This window comes from Nannobrachium achirus, assembly GCF_963921795.1.
Source record: "Nannobrachium achirus genome assembly, chromosome: 13".
NCBI classification, from domain to species: Eukaryota; Metazoa; Chordata; class Actinopteri; order Myctophiformes; family Myctophidae; genus Nannobrachium; species Nannobrachium achirus.
The window spans coordinates 17,440,767-17,459,906 of NC_137833.1; the positions used below are offsets into that span (position 1 = coordinate 17,440,767).

The 19,140-nt window shown below is 43.5% G+C and overlaps 1 protein-coding gene across 1 annotated transcript in view; it reads left to right on the forward strand.

Annotated features, from left to right (window-relative positions):
* The window catches only part of inpp5a (inositol polyphosphate-5-phosphatase A), a 268,437-nt gene that overhangs the window by 154,642 nt on the left and 94,655 nt on the right, over positions 1–19,140 (forward strand). Inside the window, exons 7-8 of the mRNA XM_080740502.1 lie at positions 6,350–6,402; positions 9,956–10,075. Of these exons, the coding sequence (XP_080596628.1) occupies positions 6,350–6,402; positions 9,956–10,075 (173 nt within the window). The remainder of the gene's footprint in view (positions 1–6,349; positions 6,403–9,955; positions 10,076–19,140) is intronic.

Below are 19,140 nucleotides of genomic sequence, written 5' to 3' on the forward strand. Positions count from 1 at the left end.
ACATACATTTACCACTTCAACCCTATACTATACATTTTGACCGTTTGAAAATAGCCGATCTACAAGCTCACAATGCGTTGCGATGTGAGGCATTGTGAGCTTGTATAGATCGAACGAAATGAGTACTTTCTACTTTGGTACTTTAAGTACATTTTGATACCAATACTTTAACAGAGTACTTCTATATAGCAGTATTGATACTTATAGCAGTATTTTTTACTTAAAGCAGGGGTCTTCAACAGGGGGTCCGGGACACTAGGGGTCCTTAGAGTTACTACAGGGGTCCTCTAAATCTTTGTGTGCTAGAAGCTTTTTTTCTCCTTTTCTATATTAACCACTTGAACCCTAGCGTCTCAGTATATTCTGATAACTTTAGCCAAGAATAGCAGATCTACAAGCTCACAACGCCTCGCGGCGCGAGGCTTGTAGATCAGCTATTTTTGGCAGAGGTTTGGTGTAGAGGGGACAGAGAGCAGACTAAGTACAGAGTGAAAGGTCAAGTTTATTGCTTAATAAACTGGTTAAATATCTGGTGGTTAAATATCTGAAAACATAAATTGACATGAATCCAAAATACACTGATGATTGTGCTGTCAAACGATGAAACTATATTGGAATCTACGAAAAGGATGTGGGGGTCCCTGCTTCATCTGTCTCTCAACTAAGGGGTCCTCGGGCTGAAAACGTTGAAGACCCCTGCCCTGGTCTGGGGTAGTTGTTTCCATCTCCATATTGGCCGGCAGCCCTGGATGTGACCCGCTGTGTAAGGGCTGTTCATCACTGTCATGGGAGGGGACACCGCCACGGCCCCGGGGAAGGTCACCCAGTGTCACCCCTAGCCCCGTGACCTTTACCGCTCCCCCTCTGACCCCAGCAAACTGCACCACCACCCTCCACACACGGAGCGCACACACACACACACACACACACACACGCACGTGCACACACGCCTAAACAGCCAGGCCATCAGACCTTAAGTGTAAGGTAAATTATACTGTACCTTTGTGTCTACATGGAAATCTGCCTCTTTTCCCTAAAACCAGGGGTCTTCAAGGTTTTCGGGCCAAGGACCCCTTAGTTGAGAGAGAGAGAGATGAAGCAGGGACCCCCCACAACCTGTTCATAGATTCCATATCGTTTCATCGTTTGACAGCACAATCATCAGTGTATTTTTGGATTCACGTCAATTTTATGTTTTCAGATATCTAACCGTTTGAACCGTCAATACTTCTCCCCTCTACACCAAACCTCTTTGCCGAAAATAGCCGAGGCGTTGTGAGCTTGTAGATCTGCTATTTTTGGCTAAAGTTCTCCGAATCTGGTTAAGAATACTACTAAAAAAGGAGATTTTGTTTTTTTCTTTCCATCACACAAAGATTTGGAGGACCCCCTGAAGTAGCTCTGAGGACCCCCTAGTAGGGGTCCCTGACCCCCTGTTGAAGACCCTTGCCCTAAACAAACATGCAAGGCAGAGGTTTAGTAGTGGGGTGTGTATGTGTGCACGCGTGTGTACACGTGCGTTGTGCGTGTGTGTGGTTGTGTGTGTCGGGGGGGGTGGGCGAGCGATGATGTTCCAGGGACAGATTAAATGGTGCCAGACAGCATCTGTGTCAGCCGTTGGCTCTGGCATCAGCTGCAGCGGAACAACCATGATGATGTCATCATATCAACCGACACGGAGAAATGTTGTCCTTGTGGAGCGACTGGAGAGACCAGTCGATTGTACTGTGAGGCATTCGTGCCGTTGTGTCGTAGAAGTGTGGCACTGTATAATAAAACAGTGGTTCTCAACCTTTTCAGGCGGCGACCCCCAAAATAATCATATTTTAACCCAGACGAGCACTAAGAGTTGAGGCGTTACATTTTGTATAACAGTTCTATTGTGAAAACAGCAGATCTACATGCTCTCAACAGCCTCTAATATTTGACAATTTGGCCAATATTTAATTTGTCATTTTAGAAGTATTAAAACGTCCTTAAATTGTCACTTTAGAAATGTGCAGATACCCTCTATACACTTAAACCTTATGTTGGTTTGTTGACTGGCTGACTTAGGCTAGTGCGGTTATTTCTTTAGCTTCAAAGTTAGTATTTTTTGATTGGATTGTGTTTACACAACGCCCTGAGACCAACCAAACCGCTGTTTTGACCTCACAGGCACCCTTACTTGTCAAACGGCTTCTGCTCTGCACCAGAGCAGGGAGAGGAGAGGCTAGAAAGGGAGGGGAGGGAGGGGTCTGTTTGACAAGTAAGGGTGCCTGTGAGGTCAAAACAGCGGTTTGGTTAGTCTCAGGACGTTGTGTAAACACAATCCAATCAAAAAATACTAACTTTGAAGCTAAATAAATAACCGCACTAGCCTAAGGACAATCCACTGTGTTAGTTATGAGAGAGCCCGCGAAATCTAGCAACAGGGGCAGCCGAAATCTAGCAACAGGGGCAGCTATGAAAAAAATCGAATAAAGCAGGTATGAAGGGGTATGATAAAAGGCAGATTTAACCCTATATGTGTTTTGGTCTGGATGTCTCCTTTAAGCCAATCATCCACAGGTTGAGAACCACTGTCGTAGAAGTGTTACTGTACAATAAAAGACAACCCCTCAAAGAAACGGAAACATTTTCCCTCCTGCCTTGGAACTTCTTTGAAGATGCTTGTTCCATTTGACAGTAACCATGACTCATGAGTTTGCAGAATGGCATTTTTTTTTAATTTTCTTTTTACTACATTTTTATTTTGTCACATGCGCACATATTCACAGGGTCAATATTTGACATCATTTTCATTATCATATTACAGTCCTTTTCAATCCTTTGTGGTGTAATTCTTCATATATTCAGTCCATTTTTCCCGTTTTTCAAGAAACAACTCTTACTGTATCCTGACTGAGTCTTACATAGATTTCCTCCACAATGCACAGCCACTGCTCAACAGTTGGGGAGTCGCTTCTATAAAACATTCTCGTTTTTATGTTTTCATTTTAATTTTCAAAAAAACAATTATTGGAAAACGTGCACCTACAGTATACGTATAATGGTGTGACCAAAATAAAAAGAGACTCCAGAGTTGATTTGGTTAGTGGTCTTCTTTGTCTTTACTGTGTGTGTGTGTGTGTGTGTGTGTGTGTGTGTGTGTGTGTGTGTGTGTGTGTGTGTGTGTGTGTGTGTGTGTGTGTGTGTGTGTGTGTGTGTGTGTGTGTGTGTGTGTGTGTGTGTGTGTGTGTGTGTGTGTGCGTGAGTGAGTGTCTATGTATGTATGAGCGCATGCATTTGAATCTCTGTGTGTGTGTGTGTGTGTTTGTGCACACGTGTCGTGTCCTGTGCGCGTGTGTGTGTTCATAAGCAAGCGATGAGTATGGGGTCAATCAGTCATACGTGGAGGAAATGGGGCAATCTGAGGCTGCATGTCAGGGAAGTGATGGATTTTAATGCTGTGATTGTAGTTAATGGCTCTTTAAATTAAATCGAGATTAAATGTCTCTGGCTGGCTGTCTCTGGGCTGCACGTATGGGGACCGCGTATACGTCCACCATCCCTCCCTCCCTCCCCTCCCCCCTCCCCTCGCTGCCAGACTCTTCATCCTCTGCCTCCTCACCCTCACCGTCCTTCCACTTTCTTTCTCCAACTTGGTATTGACGTTATGTCAGCGGCCGCACGGCCAAAAGCGCACGCGCTACGCTATGCCGCAAACTCCACTTATGAATCTTCCATGCGGGGGGGAGGGGGAAAAAGTAATGCAGGATTGAACATACTTAGAATCTACTGTAGTGCACATAAGCATCTTACAAAACACATAAATTTGATTACTGGGGCCTATTAAACACATTTAGACCGGGTACGCATTATTTTTGCGTATCATTTTATGCTTTAGCTATTAAAAAATAGCAGATATACAAGCTCGCAGCGCGGCACTGAGTGCCGCGCTCTGAGCTTGTAGATCTGCTATTTTTGACCCGATTCTATAAGTGTCTTCTAAATCCTTCTAGGGTTTTTTGGAAAAAAACACATGTTTCTACGTCAGTGGTTCTCAAACTCTTTCATGTCAAGGACCCCTAGAATGATATGTATTTGGCCACCGCCCCCCCCCCCGTCTCAAGATATTTTGGACCTCCCCAGAGGCAAATATTTGAGTTTATACAAATGTTCACTTTAAAAATTAGATATTCAAAGATTTGTACACATTTTCATGATTTTTCAAAAATAGCAGATCTACCAGCTCACAGCACGGCACTCGGTGCCGCGCTGCGAGCTTGTATATCTGCTGTTTTTCAATAGTTAAAGCATTAAATAATTCCCAAGCCTAAATGGCTTAAGTCATTCCTCATCGCTTACGTTTGTTTCTAACCCCCGCGTCTTGACTCATTCGTCCACTCGATTCCGTTTTATCACCACGTCACGGCGATCAATTATGCCCGCCGCTGAGACAGCTAACAGAATTCTTTTGGTTTTTCTTAATTCAAGCACGACAATATTATAGCGAATTCGTTTTGTACCTCGGACTCGCGACGACTCACAAGTAAATAGTCGTTTCAAAGTCACAGTCTTGGGACAGCGAGGTATAATTGGGCACATACATTCTGCGGGGGCAGCGTAGATTAATTCAAGTATGCTAATGTAATTCAATTTGATACAGTTAATCTTGTCCTAATGCAGATTGAAGGATGTGAGGCGCAATCAAATACATCTCAACCCTTTAATTTGCATCTGCGATTTTTTTTCTTCCTTTTTTTAAAATAAAATTAGTCAATTTGTAATTATGTGACCTGGCCCGTAATTAGTTTATTCATCACTGCAGTTAACTCCTTGTTGGGAACCTTGGAAAGAGAGAGAGAGAGAGAGAGAGCAGTGGCGTCAGTTCAGAAAAAGCTAAGGTATGGCAACATGACTGGTGAAGGCACCAGTCATGTTGCCATACCTTAGCAACAGCCAAGTGCAGCTAAACTTGGCATGTTAGTAAATGTGCCACAATTAACAATAATGCATTGCACCTGTGCAGCTGACCTGCGGAACCTGGGAATATACCATTTTGTCAAGATGGGGAGAATATAATTATAATACCTTGTTAAAGTGACCATTTTGTTAAATTTTGCATTTGTAGTCATTTTTATGTAATTTAACAACATAATAACCAGCACAGATAGACAATGAGACATTCATGGATTTATAGTTAAAAGTAACTTTTATTTTCCCCCCTGGACCCAGGGTATGGCAGCTGCATACCCCTGCCATACCCAATTGACGCCCCTGAGAGAGAGAGAGGGGGAGGGAGGGAGAGAGTGGGAGAGAAGTAGAGGGGGAAAGAGCACATTATTCAAAATGAGAATACGCACATCATCAATTTGTCCCTCATTTAATAACTAGCTTCATGTTAAATCATGTGCCGTTTGAGCTGCGACATCTTTGAGATCTTGTGATTGGAAAATTCACTCAAGTCAGGAGGGGATGCGATCAAACAGCTGCACACTTGTTGTATAGAGTAACGAAGTCATGACGTGACTCGCTCATCCCCCGGTTCCACGGAAGTCATTTCTCTATGGAGAATAACATTGAGTCATCTTAAAATCGTCTCATATAAGCATTGTGGTCCAAAAATAAACAAACGGTCTTTGCGATATTGTCGGGGAGTTGGCTCTGTATGGTTTATGATAGTCAGTCACTCATATTTGATACAGTCTGTTTCTAGCGAAAATGTAACTAATTCGGCGATAGTAACATTAACGTTAACGTTAGGCTCTTGTGCACATGACAATGTGCACACTATAATCCAGACATACTGTATCTACATCCATAATCTGTTGTATGCACAATAGCCAGCAGTAAAGGAAGGTTTAGCCTCCCCTAGCCTACATTCCACCACCCCTGGGAAAACATGTTCAGGAATTGGCAAAAGAAATTGCTAAGAAGGATGATCTTAGGCACACATCCTTGTGAGCTTGTAGATTGGCTATTTCTTTAAGGAATAAAATAGTGTTTAGGTGGTTAAAATAAAAAGATATGCTTGTAGATGGGCATAATGAAAATGTGTTTCATGTATTGTGTGCAATGACCATGTAATTGCGGCGTCTACTGTTCTATTCCAGCTATGAGATCTGTGCTGGCCTTTGTTTTTTATCACTCTGCTTTCATGCGTAAATAAAAGCAAAATTGCCTTAAAATATACTGTGTGTGCGTGCGTGCGTGCGTGCGTGCGTGCTCCCAGAGGAAGTATTTCTTTACCTTATAGATCATGTGTAATAATTACCTCTCTCGTTTTGACCTTCTGATATTTGATAAAATGCACCCAAAAGGTCCATGATTTCTTTGTCAATAATCATTAACCATATCTGCTCTGTACCATTTTTCTGTCCCGCAGTGCAAGTGGTCCCGGAAAGGTTTCATCAGAACGCGGTGGGCCCTGGCCGACTGGTGAGCCCCCCTCCTTCAATCATTTCCTATTACGCTGCCTATTATTCCAATGCTACGTATCCAACCTAATCTTTATGCAGCCCCCCGTGTCATTACAACTGTATCATTCCCATTTTAAATGAAGACTGAACGGTGTCTGTCAGGTTCAGTTTCACCGCGGATCCATAGCGGATCCTCTCCCAGGGAGGTTTACAAGGTCCAGTTGTCACAGCCAGCATAGAGAGGAGAGGAGAGAGAGAGAGAGAGAGAGAGAGGGAGGGATTCAGTGATTGAGAGAGAGAGAGAGGGATAGTTGAGTCTCTCTCCCGCGGCCGGCCGGACAGCATGCTATAGAAGCTGGCCGGGGATTGGATTAGGCGTAATCACGTTAGTCAAGCAGTTGCATATGACAGATGACAAAAAACATTACATGCAATTGGAACCTGTGCACAGAATGAATACAGCCCGTCTGCTTCCAGCACAGAGGGAGAGAGATTGGAAGGGTGGGGGGAGGGTGGGTGGGGTGGGAGATTGAGAGGTGGTCGTGGGGGGATTGTAATCTAATAGAAGGATGACATGAGAACTAAAGAGCTGAAATGGTAACCGTTTAATAGAGGCATGACGTTTGACAGGCCAGAGGGAGACTCGGTGAGGAATCGTAAGATGGGATCAGGGAAAGGGAGACAGATAACAGAGATCATGCATATATTCATTTGTTCCAGAGCATGTTGGCCAAATAACCTCCATGAGATAAGACGTGTTCCTCTAGTCTAGCTACTGCCGTCTGGAGCACAATGTCAAAAAGACACCTTTAGGCTGATTTGATGAACAGGCCAATGTTTGTCAATGTATATCGCTGTGTCTCACCGTTCTCCTAAGGGACAGTGTCACAGAGACCTGTGTGTTGTGTTTACTTGAGTGCTGTGTCTGTGATTTGATGTCTTTATTTTGTATGCCTTTCGGCAACAAAACTCAACACCTTGTCACTTGTCAGAATAACTAGCGCATGCAATTTTACATGGAAAATAACTTAAGCCTGAATTCTGTATATCTATCAGCCCTGTCTCAAAAAATTGTTCAAAATCAATTTTAAAATGCTTGAGGTTTTCCACTTATTGTAAAAAAGAGATGATGATCACATAGAAGTCGCTGTGCTAAATTGACTGTCATCTATTGCAGGGGTTTTCAAAGTGGGTGACGTGGCACCCTGGGGTGACGTGACGGCAGTCCAGGGGTGCCGCGAGATAATTTGATAATATTTGGAATTTATTTTAAACTTGAAGTACAAAGTTATTTTCAGTCAGTTCTAACGAAAATGTCTATTACCTCAACCTTTTCCTCTCAACATAATCGCTAAAATATGCCATAAACATAAGGTGTCAGGAGTGAAAATGATGAATATAATCTAGTGGTGCCTCGGATGAAAAAGGTATTTATAGGGGTGCCCTGAGCCAAGAAAGTTTGGGAACCCCTGATCTATTGTACTAACACCTTTCAAATGTTCTGGCTTTTGTTGTATTGTTCTATTTTGTGGAGTAGATCACGTTCATGCAGCATGTCCAAGTACAAACTAACCACAGAGAGCATTTGTATTACCATTGTATTCTGGTCTAGTACTGTCTAAACCCTGGACGTTCATTTTATTCTGAAAGATGAAAGGATAAACATTTATTAAGCAATATTGTGTTTGTTATTCAATATCCTCTCAATTTGGTTGCCAGTGAGGAATTAATTAACTCTAGCATCCCTGTTTTGGGCAAATGTTTCCAAAACCGTTTTCCGCCTCCAAAACGTTTCAGTTAAAAAGCCAGCCTACATGCTGAACTCACTGCAACGTACAACACATCTCTAAAAGGTTTAAGTGGTACCACCTGGAGCCAAGCCAATCACATGAGCTCATCGCAGCACTCCATTCACACATTTCTTTTCTATGTCTGGTTGGTTAGGGGCAAATGTCATTCCACCACAAAGATAACAAATTTGGATTTAGTTTTAGTCATAGTCTTTTGAATAAAATGTAATTTAGTTTTAGTCATTATTTAGTCACCTGAAAAGTTTTAGTTTTAGTCTAGTTTTAGTTGACTGAATATCATAAGCTTTTAGGAGACTAAATCTACAGTTGATTTAGTCAACTGAAATGTATTTTGGCAGGCTTTGATGGCATCATAATGACTGATTTTACACTTGGTTGTGAGCTTGTAGATCTGCTATTTTCAGCACGCAACACCTGAGAGCAACCAAACATAAAATGACTCTCTTCTCCACTAGTCCCTCCCTAACGTTTTAGTCTAGTTTTTATTTTGCTGACGAAATAGTCAATATATTTAGTCTTAGTTTTAGTCATCACAGCTTACTTTTTATTTCGTTTTTATTTCGTTTTCGTCAGTGAAAAAAACGCTGTCGACAAACATTTTTCGTCATAGTTTTAGTCAACGAAATCAACACTGCAAAGATAGAACTTCCTACACATTCCTACACTATTATAAAATATACAGTTCCTATCTGTTACTGCAAGTTCATTGATTGATTGATTGAATATCGTCACTGTCAGGCAGAAATGCTGTATCTTTCAAGTTTCACATTTGTATGTTTATTTTGTAAATTAAAGCCCTACTTCATCATACAAAAGTAGTGAACAGTATCTACAGTATTGTGGATATACAAATATTAAAAAAGACCATCCATTACACAGCTACAACAGACTTCAACGGCATTCCACAATGAGAGAGACTGTTTTTTTTTCCATCCCAGGTGTTGGAAATCGTCGCTGTCGGATCGAAACCTCCAAAACCTTCCCTTTTCATTATTATGTAAAATAAAAATGAATAAATAGTGAAAATATCCGATCTAAAACATACTCATTTGAAACTTGGTTACTGCCTGATAATGACAAAATACTTACCCGTGTGTAGGGGTGGGCGATATGGAAAAATACAATATCACAATATTTTCCCAAGCTGTATCACGATAAACAAATTTATCACGATTCTTTTTCACATTGGTTTTTATGGTTATTTTTCAAGTTACTTGACAAAAACTAGACTCTCTGGGTTCCTTTTGGGAGGTCTAAATTTAACTTTACAAGTATGTAACTCTGACAGTATACAAATGAAATTTGTATACTGTCAGAGTTAAGGGGAGACTTTGACATTTTAAAGTTTGAGAGCTACTGATTTAGGCCAAAATGCAGGTTTAAATTGAATTCTGCAATGAATCTCTGTATTAACGATTCAACAGGATTTCTTACAAGGCTCCCTCAATTAGCCAGTAGCTATGCCCCTCCCAAAAAGCTTTTGTCCAATGCTAGCTTAGAATAACTTCCTGTTTGCCAAGGTTTGCCTTGGCAACAGCCTTGGCAAGCTGCTGGTTGCTAAGCTAGCATTGGACAAAAGCTTTTTCGGGAGGGGCATAGCTACTGGCTAATTGTATCACGATATATACGATACCTCTGAAAAGGCATATCGTGGAGACATTGTATCGTCTCAGCGATAATTATCACCATATCACCCACCCCTACCTGTGTGTCATTTACCTCATTCATTCAGACTGTGTTCTTTCTTTGGCCCCTCCTCAGTGCCTTTGACCTGGTGAACATCCACCTGTTCCACGATGCCTCCAACCTGGTTGCTTGGGAGAAGAGCCCGTCTGTCTACTCTGGGACCAGGCAGAAAGCCCTGGGATACGTCCTGGACAGGTGCGTCTCTCCCTCTTGACACTAATGCTTCATTGAAAATGGCTGATGCACAAACTTGGTAGCTTGTAGATCGGCTGTTTTCAGCACGTCGTACAGCGAAGAGTAAATCAGGTTTCAGTCTGTCAGCCTGTCTCTCCCGACTGTCTGTCCGTCCTTCTGCCATGCACACTTTTGTCTCTCTCTCTCTCTGTCTCTCTCTCTGTCATTTTGCCCTCCACCGCTGTTCATTGTAGGGTTTAATTCTTTATGGCAGGGGTCTTCAACGTTTTTAGGCCAAGGACCCCTTAGCTGAGAGAGAGATGAAGCAGGGACCCCCACAACATATTGTATAAAATTGTGTTGCAGATTATGTTCATAGATTTCTTAGACAGCTTAGACATGTTTGACAGCACTGTCATCATGTTGGAGTAATGTGTATTTTCAGAAATGTAACCACTTGAACCATCAAATACTTTAGTCTGTTCTTCTTTTCCCTCTATAAACCTCTTTGCCAAAAATAGCCTATCTACAAGCTTATAACGCCTTGCAGCGCAGCACTCAGAATAGGGGTGCTAGGGTTCAAGTGGTTAATGTAAAAAAACATGATCCTATCACACAAAGATTTGGCAGCCCCTCTAGTAACTGAGGACCACCCTAGGGGTCCTGGACCCCCTGTTGAAGACCCTTGCTTTATGGGACAAGAAGCGACAGCTGAGACAGAGTAGGACATAGACGAGAGTATAGGTTCTATCAGGATTCACTTCTAGTGTAGGTGCATGTGGTTTAAACCACTACCCTTCAAATCTGGATTGTTCATTTGACTCTTGGCCAGTTTCCACCTGGCGTCCCTATGCTGGTCATGTCATTATAGACCTTTAGCAATCTTCAAAAATAGCAGATATGTCGCATTGCAACGTATAAAATAGGGCTTATAGTGGTAAATACAGCTCTGTTCTATTCCTTCCTCTCTCTCTCTCTCTCTCTCTCTCTCTCTCACTCTCACTCTCACTCTCACACACGCACACGCACACGCACACACACACACACACACACTCTCTCTCTCTCTCTCTTACGACTCTCCCATGGCTCTCTCTCTCTCTCTGATACTCTGCCCTCTCTCACCCTCAATCTATCCTCTTCTCCAAGTCCTCTCTGCAGCCTCCATCCTTTCCTACGATCCTTAGCTCTTCTTTTCCCCCTCATGGCTTATTCTTCCACAGCATCACAATGCTAGTAGTATCTGCCAGACATCATGCCCTGCTATTAGGGGTGGGCGATATGGTGATAATTATCGTTGAGACGATACAATGTTGAGACGATACGCCATGTCAGAGGTATCGTATATATCGTGATACAATTGAGGGAGCCTTATAAAAAATCCTGTTTAATCGTTAAAACAGAGATTCATTGCAACCTGCATTTTGGTCCAAATCAGTAGTTCTCAAAACTTTAAAATGTCAAGGTCTCCACTTAACTCAGACAGTATACAAATGAAACCAAATGGACCCGTAAGGGTCCAATTGGTTTCACTTGTATGCTGTCAGAGTTACGTTCTTGTAAAGTTCAATTTAGACCTCCCAAAAGGAACCCAGCGAGTCTAGTTTTTGTCAAGTAACTTAAAAAATAACCATAAAAACCAACGTGAAAAAGAATCGTGATAAAATCGTGTATCGTGATACAGCTTGGGAAAATATCGTGATATTGTATTTTTCCATATCGCCCACCCCTACCTGCTATGCAAACAGGCTGTATATAGCCGAGTCCCCCTCCTGTTTCCCAGGGCCGGGCCTATAATGTGATTTATAGGATATCCATTTACAGTGGAGGAGAATGATAGAGTGCGTTGGATCAACCCCTCTGCTCCCTACCTGGCCACGCAGGCAGAATAAAAGCACCAGTACCAGCCCCTCGGTGGGTGACCTCCCATTCAAAGTGGCATCTGAATGCACGCCGCGGCTCCGCGCCACCTCCACTTTGAATAACCCATTAGGAACAGGGGTCTTCAACGTTTTCAGGCCAAGTCCCCCTTAGTTGAGAGAGAGATGAAGCAGGGACCCCCACAACCTTTTCAAAGATTCCATATAGTTTCATCTTTTGACAGCACAATCATCAGTGTATTTTGGATTCATGTCAATTTGTGTTTCAGATAACCATGTGAACTGTCAATACTTAATAAAGTTGACCTTTTACTCTGTGCTCTTTTTCCCCTCTACACCAAACCTCTTTGATGAAAATAGCCGAGCTTGTAGATCGGCTATTTTCGGCTACAGTTCTCAGAATATGGACACTAGGGTTCAAGTTGTTAATATAAAAAAGATTTGGAGGACCCCCTGTATTAATTCTGAGGACCCCCTAGGGGTATATACAAGCTCATAGCAGTATATCTGAATGGCCAACGTGTAAAATAACGGTTAAAGTGGTTAAGATCTAAAGTGGCACAGAGTGCGTTCCAGGTCTTCATGGGATAACTACACGTAGATGTATATATGGGTGGGCATATATTATCACCCTGCTTTCTGACGTGCGTGAGTTATGGAGGCACTTTTTAGAGTATTAGAGAATTCTCTCCAAGACACCCCCCCCCCCCCTCCCTCCCCCTTTCCCCCCCGCGTCTCCCCCTTTTACGTCTTCCTTCTTCATTTGATGAAAGAATGCCTTTAATGGACAGGGGAGTGGCAGTGTTTTAAGGTATATGGCAGTTCCGACGATTTTTTCTTTTTTTAATGCCGTTAAGTTACCTGGATTTACTGGCCTAATGAAGTTTCAAAAGGACCTTTCTTGTTGCTTACACTGAGGGGTTTTGATCGTACACTCCCCCCCCCGCACCCACCCCTCCCTCCCTCCCTCCCGTGCGCACTTTTGCAGCACTCTCCAAAGGTTGATTTATTTTTAAAAGTCACCTCGTAAATACGAGGCCCTAAATGGCGAAGGGGTTTTGGCGGGGCGGCGGTATTGTGGATTGAATAGCACTTGTTTTGGCTGAGTGGCAGTTTCCACGCTCCCCTCTCTCTCTCTCTCTCTCTCTCTCTCTCTCTCTCTCTCTCTCTCTCTCTCTCTCTCTCGCTCTCTCTCTTTTTCTTTAAATCCCTTGGTGTCGGGGGTAAGGTGTCCTCGCTGTTAATTCCGGGCCATATCATTAAAAGGTGACAATGGAAAAGGGGGGGGGGGGGGGGGGGGGGGGCTTGCTCACCGCCTGAAAGGGTGAGTGGATGTTAAGGGTAGGTGGTATGGGCGGGGATTGGCTGGGGAGGTTGTTGTTATATCGTCGTCGTCGGGTGAAAAGCTTGTATGTCCAATACCGTTCGTTTTGCATTTATCATTTTAAAAATGATTTAAAAAAAAACGGGCGATCTACAAGCACACAACGCCTCGCGTAGCTTGTAGATCTGCTGTTTTCACTACTTTTGCACGACGGCCTTGTATGATGAAGCAGGGCTTTACTTTGTACGAAGGATTACAAATTTGAAACTTGGAGATACGAGGTTTCTGCCCGACAGCGACGATATATATGTTCCGAGTCCGACTAGGCTGAAATTTCATGCAGGAGAATACGTGTGATGGTGTGTGTGTGTGTGTGTGTGTGTGTGTGAGGAGGAGGGGATATTATTATCGTGCCTCAATCGCTCACTTTGGGGTGAACTAGTCAGTCGGGCACAGATCCGGAACGGCAGAGAGAGTGAGAAAAGCTGGCGACGGGGAGGCAGAGAGAGGGTGGGAGGAGGGCCCACAAAGGGAGCTCGCTGGGTTCTGTAAGGGTGCAGTGAATAATGGGCCGCTCCTTTCACAGGGACCGCTAACCTTTTGGCAGCCACCAGCAAACTCCATTCTCCTCCGCCGATCTGCGAGGACAATGTGGCCCAGGGCCGGGCTTTTGAATTGAAACGCTTACCACCAACAGTGTTCCCATTCAGCGGGCCGGTTGGGAACCATCTTTTTGGGCCATTGTTCCTCGTTTCTGACTCTTACCCCCAGAAAGAGAGCAGGAAAAGGGAGAGGAGGGAAAAAATCTATAGCCACCCCCTCCTCCCCATCTCTCTCTCTCTCTCTCTCTCTCTCTCTCTCTCTCTCTCTCTCTCTCTCTCTCTCTCACACACACACACACACACACACACACACACACACACACACACACACACACACACACACACACACACACACACACACACACACACACACACACACCTCTCTAGTCTCCCTCTTCTCTCTCTCTCTCTCTCTCTCTCTCTCTCTCTCTCTCTCTCTCTCTCTCTCTCTCTCTCCCATCTCTGAGCTCTAATCTCCAATTTCTGTGTGTGTGTGTGTGTATGGGGGTGGGGGGCAGTGGTGTAAAGTAACTAAGTACATTTACTTAAGTACTGTACTTAAGTACGCTTTTGAAGTATTTGTACTTTACTTGAGTATTTCCAATTTCCAATACGTTTACTTCTACTCCGCCACATCTCGGATCCAAATATTGTACTTTTACTCCATGTATGGCAACATGACTGGTGGCGCGCGTGCAAGACACCAGTCATGTTGCCATACCTTAGCTTTTTCTGAACTGACGCCACTGAGCTGAGGTGCAGGGTTGCTGCTGGAGGAATCTGAACAATCCCTCAGTCGCCCGGGCAGAAAGCGAGAGCCGCGGCTGCAGCAGATCTCGTGTCACAAAAACTTCAGGCTCCCCGCTCCCTTATCTAGGGGCCCCAGCGCCTTAATAATGCTAGCTTTACGGCCCATTGAGAAACACATCTGATAAGCCTTTTCCCTCTGTGGGCCCTTTTAACTGCTAAACGGTGTTTATCTCCAAAGCGCTTCGCGGGTCCCCGGGGAACAATGCTGAGAAGGAACAGCGTTTAGCTAGCCAGGCCCGCCTCGCTATTGAGTCACATCAAAAAACAGCACTCCTCTGTTAGCCCGGGCTCAGGGGTGTCGCACCAAATTCTGGGCCCTGGGTACAAGGATTCACTGCGGGCCCACCCCCCATGAACGCATTATTATGCAGTATTCTGCGCTTTAACTATTGAAAAATAGCAGATCTACAACCTCGCAGCGCGGCACCGAGTGCCACGCTGCGAGCTTGTAGATCTGCTATTTTTGAAAAATCTTGAAAATTCTTTGAATATTTCAAATCCTTCTAAGGTTTTTTGAAAAACCTATGTTTCTGTATCAGTGGTGCTCAAACCTTTTCATGTAAAGGACACCCAAAATTATAAGTATTTGGGTACGGACCCCCATCTCAAAATATTTAGTTCCAGGGACCTCCCAGAAGCAACATTTGAGTTACAAATGTTTGCTTAAAAAAAACACAAAGATTTGCACACGTTTTCATGACTTTTCAGAAATAGCAGATCTACAGCTCGCAGCGCGGTAGCTATTTTTCAATAGCTAAAGTATAAAATAATTACAGGCCCCTCCACCTTGGGCCCTAGTAACTCAGTCCCACTTTCCCCCCCCCCCTTGTGACGCTGAGGTGTATGGGCCACTACTTCCATGAGAGCAAAGGCAGAGCCCTGCTTGAAATGCGGTCCCTGCTTGTTTTTCCTTCCCTTTGAAAGCGCCAGATACTGTAGGGAGCTCCCCCCCCCCCCCCCCACCCCCAGTGCCGCGTCGAGCATTATGTACTCTGTTGCCTCAGATACGCCTCGGATCATTGTTTTATAATTATGTAAAGCTTTTTATAGAGTGTGTGAGTACACAACATTATGCTCTCCCAGATTTTTATTCATTGATTTATTTACTTTTCTTTTTCTCCCCCCCGCGGCGGCTGAGATGTTATTAAACCATTTTGGGAAAAACTCCTTTGAACCGTTGCATTATGTTCAAAAGACCGGCAAGACTGCCGTGAAGGCTGATGTGTACTAAGTTGCGCGCCCGTGTCGCGTGTTGAAAATCGCAGATCTGCAAATCTCAGGCGTGTCGTGGTGCGATCCGTTGTGAGCTTATAGATCGGCTGTTTTTGATGCGGAACACGGTGGCGGAACAAAGTATAGTTCGGGCATAAGGAGACAAAGTTACTGCCTGTAGCATGTGTAAGTGAAAAAAAGATGTCCTAATTCAGTTAGTTTCTCCAGAGACAGCTGATGGAGTCAAAAGGATGCTATAATTTGCCAAAGAGGATGGGAAACACGGTTACCAAATGAGCATGTGAAATGATAGCTTGAGATAAAAATCAACATGCCTCCCCCCATCTTCCTAAAAAAAAAGAAAAAAGAAAACTCCTTTTGTATTCTGCAGTTTGTTTCTTTTTTCAACGCCCCATTCAGGGTGGCTGGTCCGGTTCAGGGGAGAACAGTTTTACATTACAACTGTGAAATCTCTGGCATAATGGCCGCCTTTGTGTCGCGCCATTATTTTCACACAAATATAGTCCATTGTCACGGCGCCGAAGTTAATTTGATCAACATTGGGGACATTTAACCGTTTTGTCGGCTGAAAAGGCTTGTTTCATGCTCATTTTCGGGGGCATTGAAAAGCAATGATTGGCAGAAAAATAATGTTGCCGTTAACAATTCAGAGCAATTAGTTTCCCATGGGGAGGCAGCGGGCCACACTGGCCACCACACAGCCGTGCTTTGTCACTTTATGGACGGTCATCAGTCAACTGTCAGCGCGTCTCAAAGAGCCCTCCAATCTAAATGTTTCCCTTTAGGCTTTTCCCAGAACAAGGGGCTGAAAGGAGCAGAGAAAGGCCGGCTAGTTTCCAGCCAATAGACATGTTCAGCTAGAAAAGGGTGGACTGGATAATCGCCGGGCAGATCCTCCATAAAGCAGGATGAATTTATTAGAGTGGAGTGTGTGTGTGTGTGTGTGTGTGTGTGTGTGTGTGTGTGTGTGTGTGTGTGTGTGTGTGTGTGTGTGTGTGTGTGTGTGTGTGTGTGTGTGTGTGTGTGTGTGTGTGTGTGTGTGTGTGTGTGTGTGCGCGCGCGCGCGCGTGAGCGTATATACACGTACCGCATGTACGTGCATATGCATACTTTGCTATACTTTCAGTGCATGCTTTGCATTGCTTTTACGTTGTCGTCATGTTGAGCACGGTAAAACTTCCTCAGAGATGCTTCCTTCATTTAATTTGCTGTGTGTCTGTTATTTTGCAATAGTATCAAACTGAGAAATGCTTTCTTGCTCTCTCGATTTTCTTAAGTGCACCTGCAAGGACCCTACTGTTTTTTTTTTTGCTTATTCATTGTAATACAATTACAGTTACCAGATCATTGTTAGTAGTGGTTTTCATTTTCCCCTCAAGCAACAACACAAGCTTGTGTGTGTGTCCACAAACGCAACATGCACGCGCACCTGCACGCGCGTACTTGCGCGCGCGTGCTTGCGCGCGCGTGGTGTGTGTGACTCTGTGAACTGGCTCTTCACCCTGGGAGGCCTGCGGGGTCAGAGGTTAATCCTTCCCAATCAGTTTCTCTCTCTGCCTACAGTGGACCTGTTTATCACCCCCCCCCCCCCCCCCTCCCCAGTCCCACCCGGCCTCCCACCAGTGGTGTCAGTTCACCAAAAGCTAGGGTATGGCAAAGATGGGAGTCCTCATGGAAAAGAGGCATTGCATTTTGTAAAATAGCAGCAATGTCTGAAAAATAAAAAAAAAGAGTTTTGTCCGATTTTTACCCAGGTTTCTACGGTTTCTTGGGCTGGATATGGCAGCCTGGAAGGGTTGTTCAAGTGCAGCTAAACTTGGCATGTTAGTAAACGTGCCACAATTAACAATAATGCATTGCACCTGTGCAGCTGACCTGCGGAACCTGGGAATATACCTTATCTTACTGTAATTTAACAACATAATAACCAGCACAGGTAGACAAAGAGACATTCATGGATTTATATTTAAAAGTTACTTTTATTTCCCCCCCTGGACCCAGGGTATGGCAGCTGCATACCCCTGCCATACCCAATAGACAACATGCCTGGCCACGCCCCCTACTTCCGACCGGAAGCCCTTTTTTGGGCTTGATCGTAGCGCGATTTCCTGTTTACGTTCATCTGATCTGATTCTCCTCTTAACTAATGAGACGGGATTGTTTTACTTTGTAATTTTACTTTGTAACTTATGTTAACAATGTCACTTAATGGCAACACTCATCCACTCTGCTGATAAATAAATGAGTTGTGACGATACACACCCGTTCTGCCGTCATTCAATGTTATGAGTTGGAGGAAAAAAAAAGAGATCTCAATTGAAACAATGCCATAGGCTTTCTTGGGCGTATGCTTTTAGTTGACCTTGTACTAGTGTACTGTCATGAAACTACCTTTTTTCATATGCAAACTTCTTAAAAAATAACGCTATTTAAATTGTTTCAAAAGCTTTATACCCTGTATATATATATAAAATGTCACAATGCGACATAGCTTTTTACACAATGCTGTACTCCCTCCAACTGCATGTCATATTATATGTTCGCCATTTTAAACTGTTTTTATTTTATTTGACACTTGCTTTGGCAATATAAACATGTCTTCTCATGCCAATAAAGCTCCTTTGAATTGAATTGATATAGGCCTACAAATAAACAGATTTGTGTATTTGAAAGCAAGCATTGAACCTAATCAGTATTTCATGGAAGCGAATGTTGTATGATTCTAGCTAGCAAACCTTTTCCCTTCAGAACGCTGGTTGATCATGTCAAACGTCATCTTCTCCATTCTCCACTCTTCTGGGATGTCACCATGAAGTCACAGTTGGCTTGTGTTGTGTACGATATGCATTAATGTTTTTACAAATAGGCCTGTCAACAACTCAACCCACTCCAGAATAGACATAATACACATTAGCCCACCTATTATGTGCATCCTATGCTGTGTTCATTTCACTATATCACTGTAAATCATCGATTTAATCCTAATCAAGGCAATATAAATATCCATTCATATTTAATGCTCATTTAATCATTAAATCCTAAACTGTCACGTCAAAACAATGAATACATTTGGCTTTAATAGATACAAAAACAAACTGGATTAATTGAAAATGACAAGTGTTTAAAAGCATTCCTTCAAAGCATCATTGGGAACATTCCTTATCTCAATAACACAATATACAGTACAACATTTGAAACCCTCAACAGTTAAAAAAAAGGCATGGACAAGTCAAAGAAAAG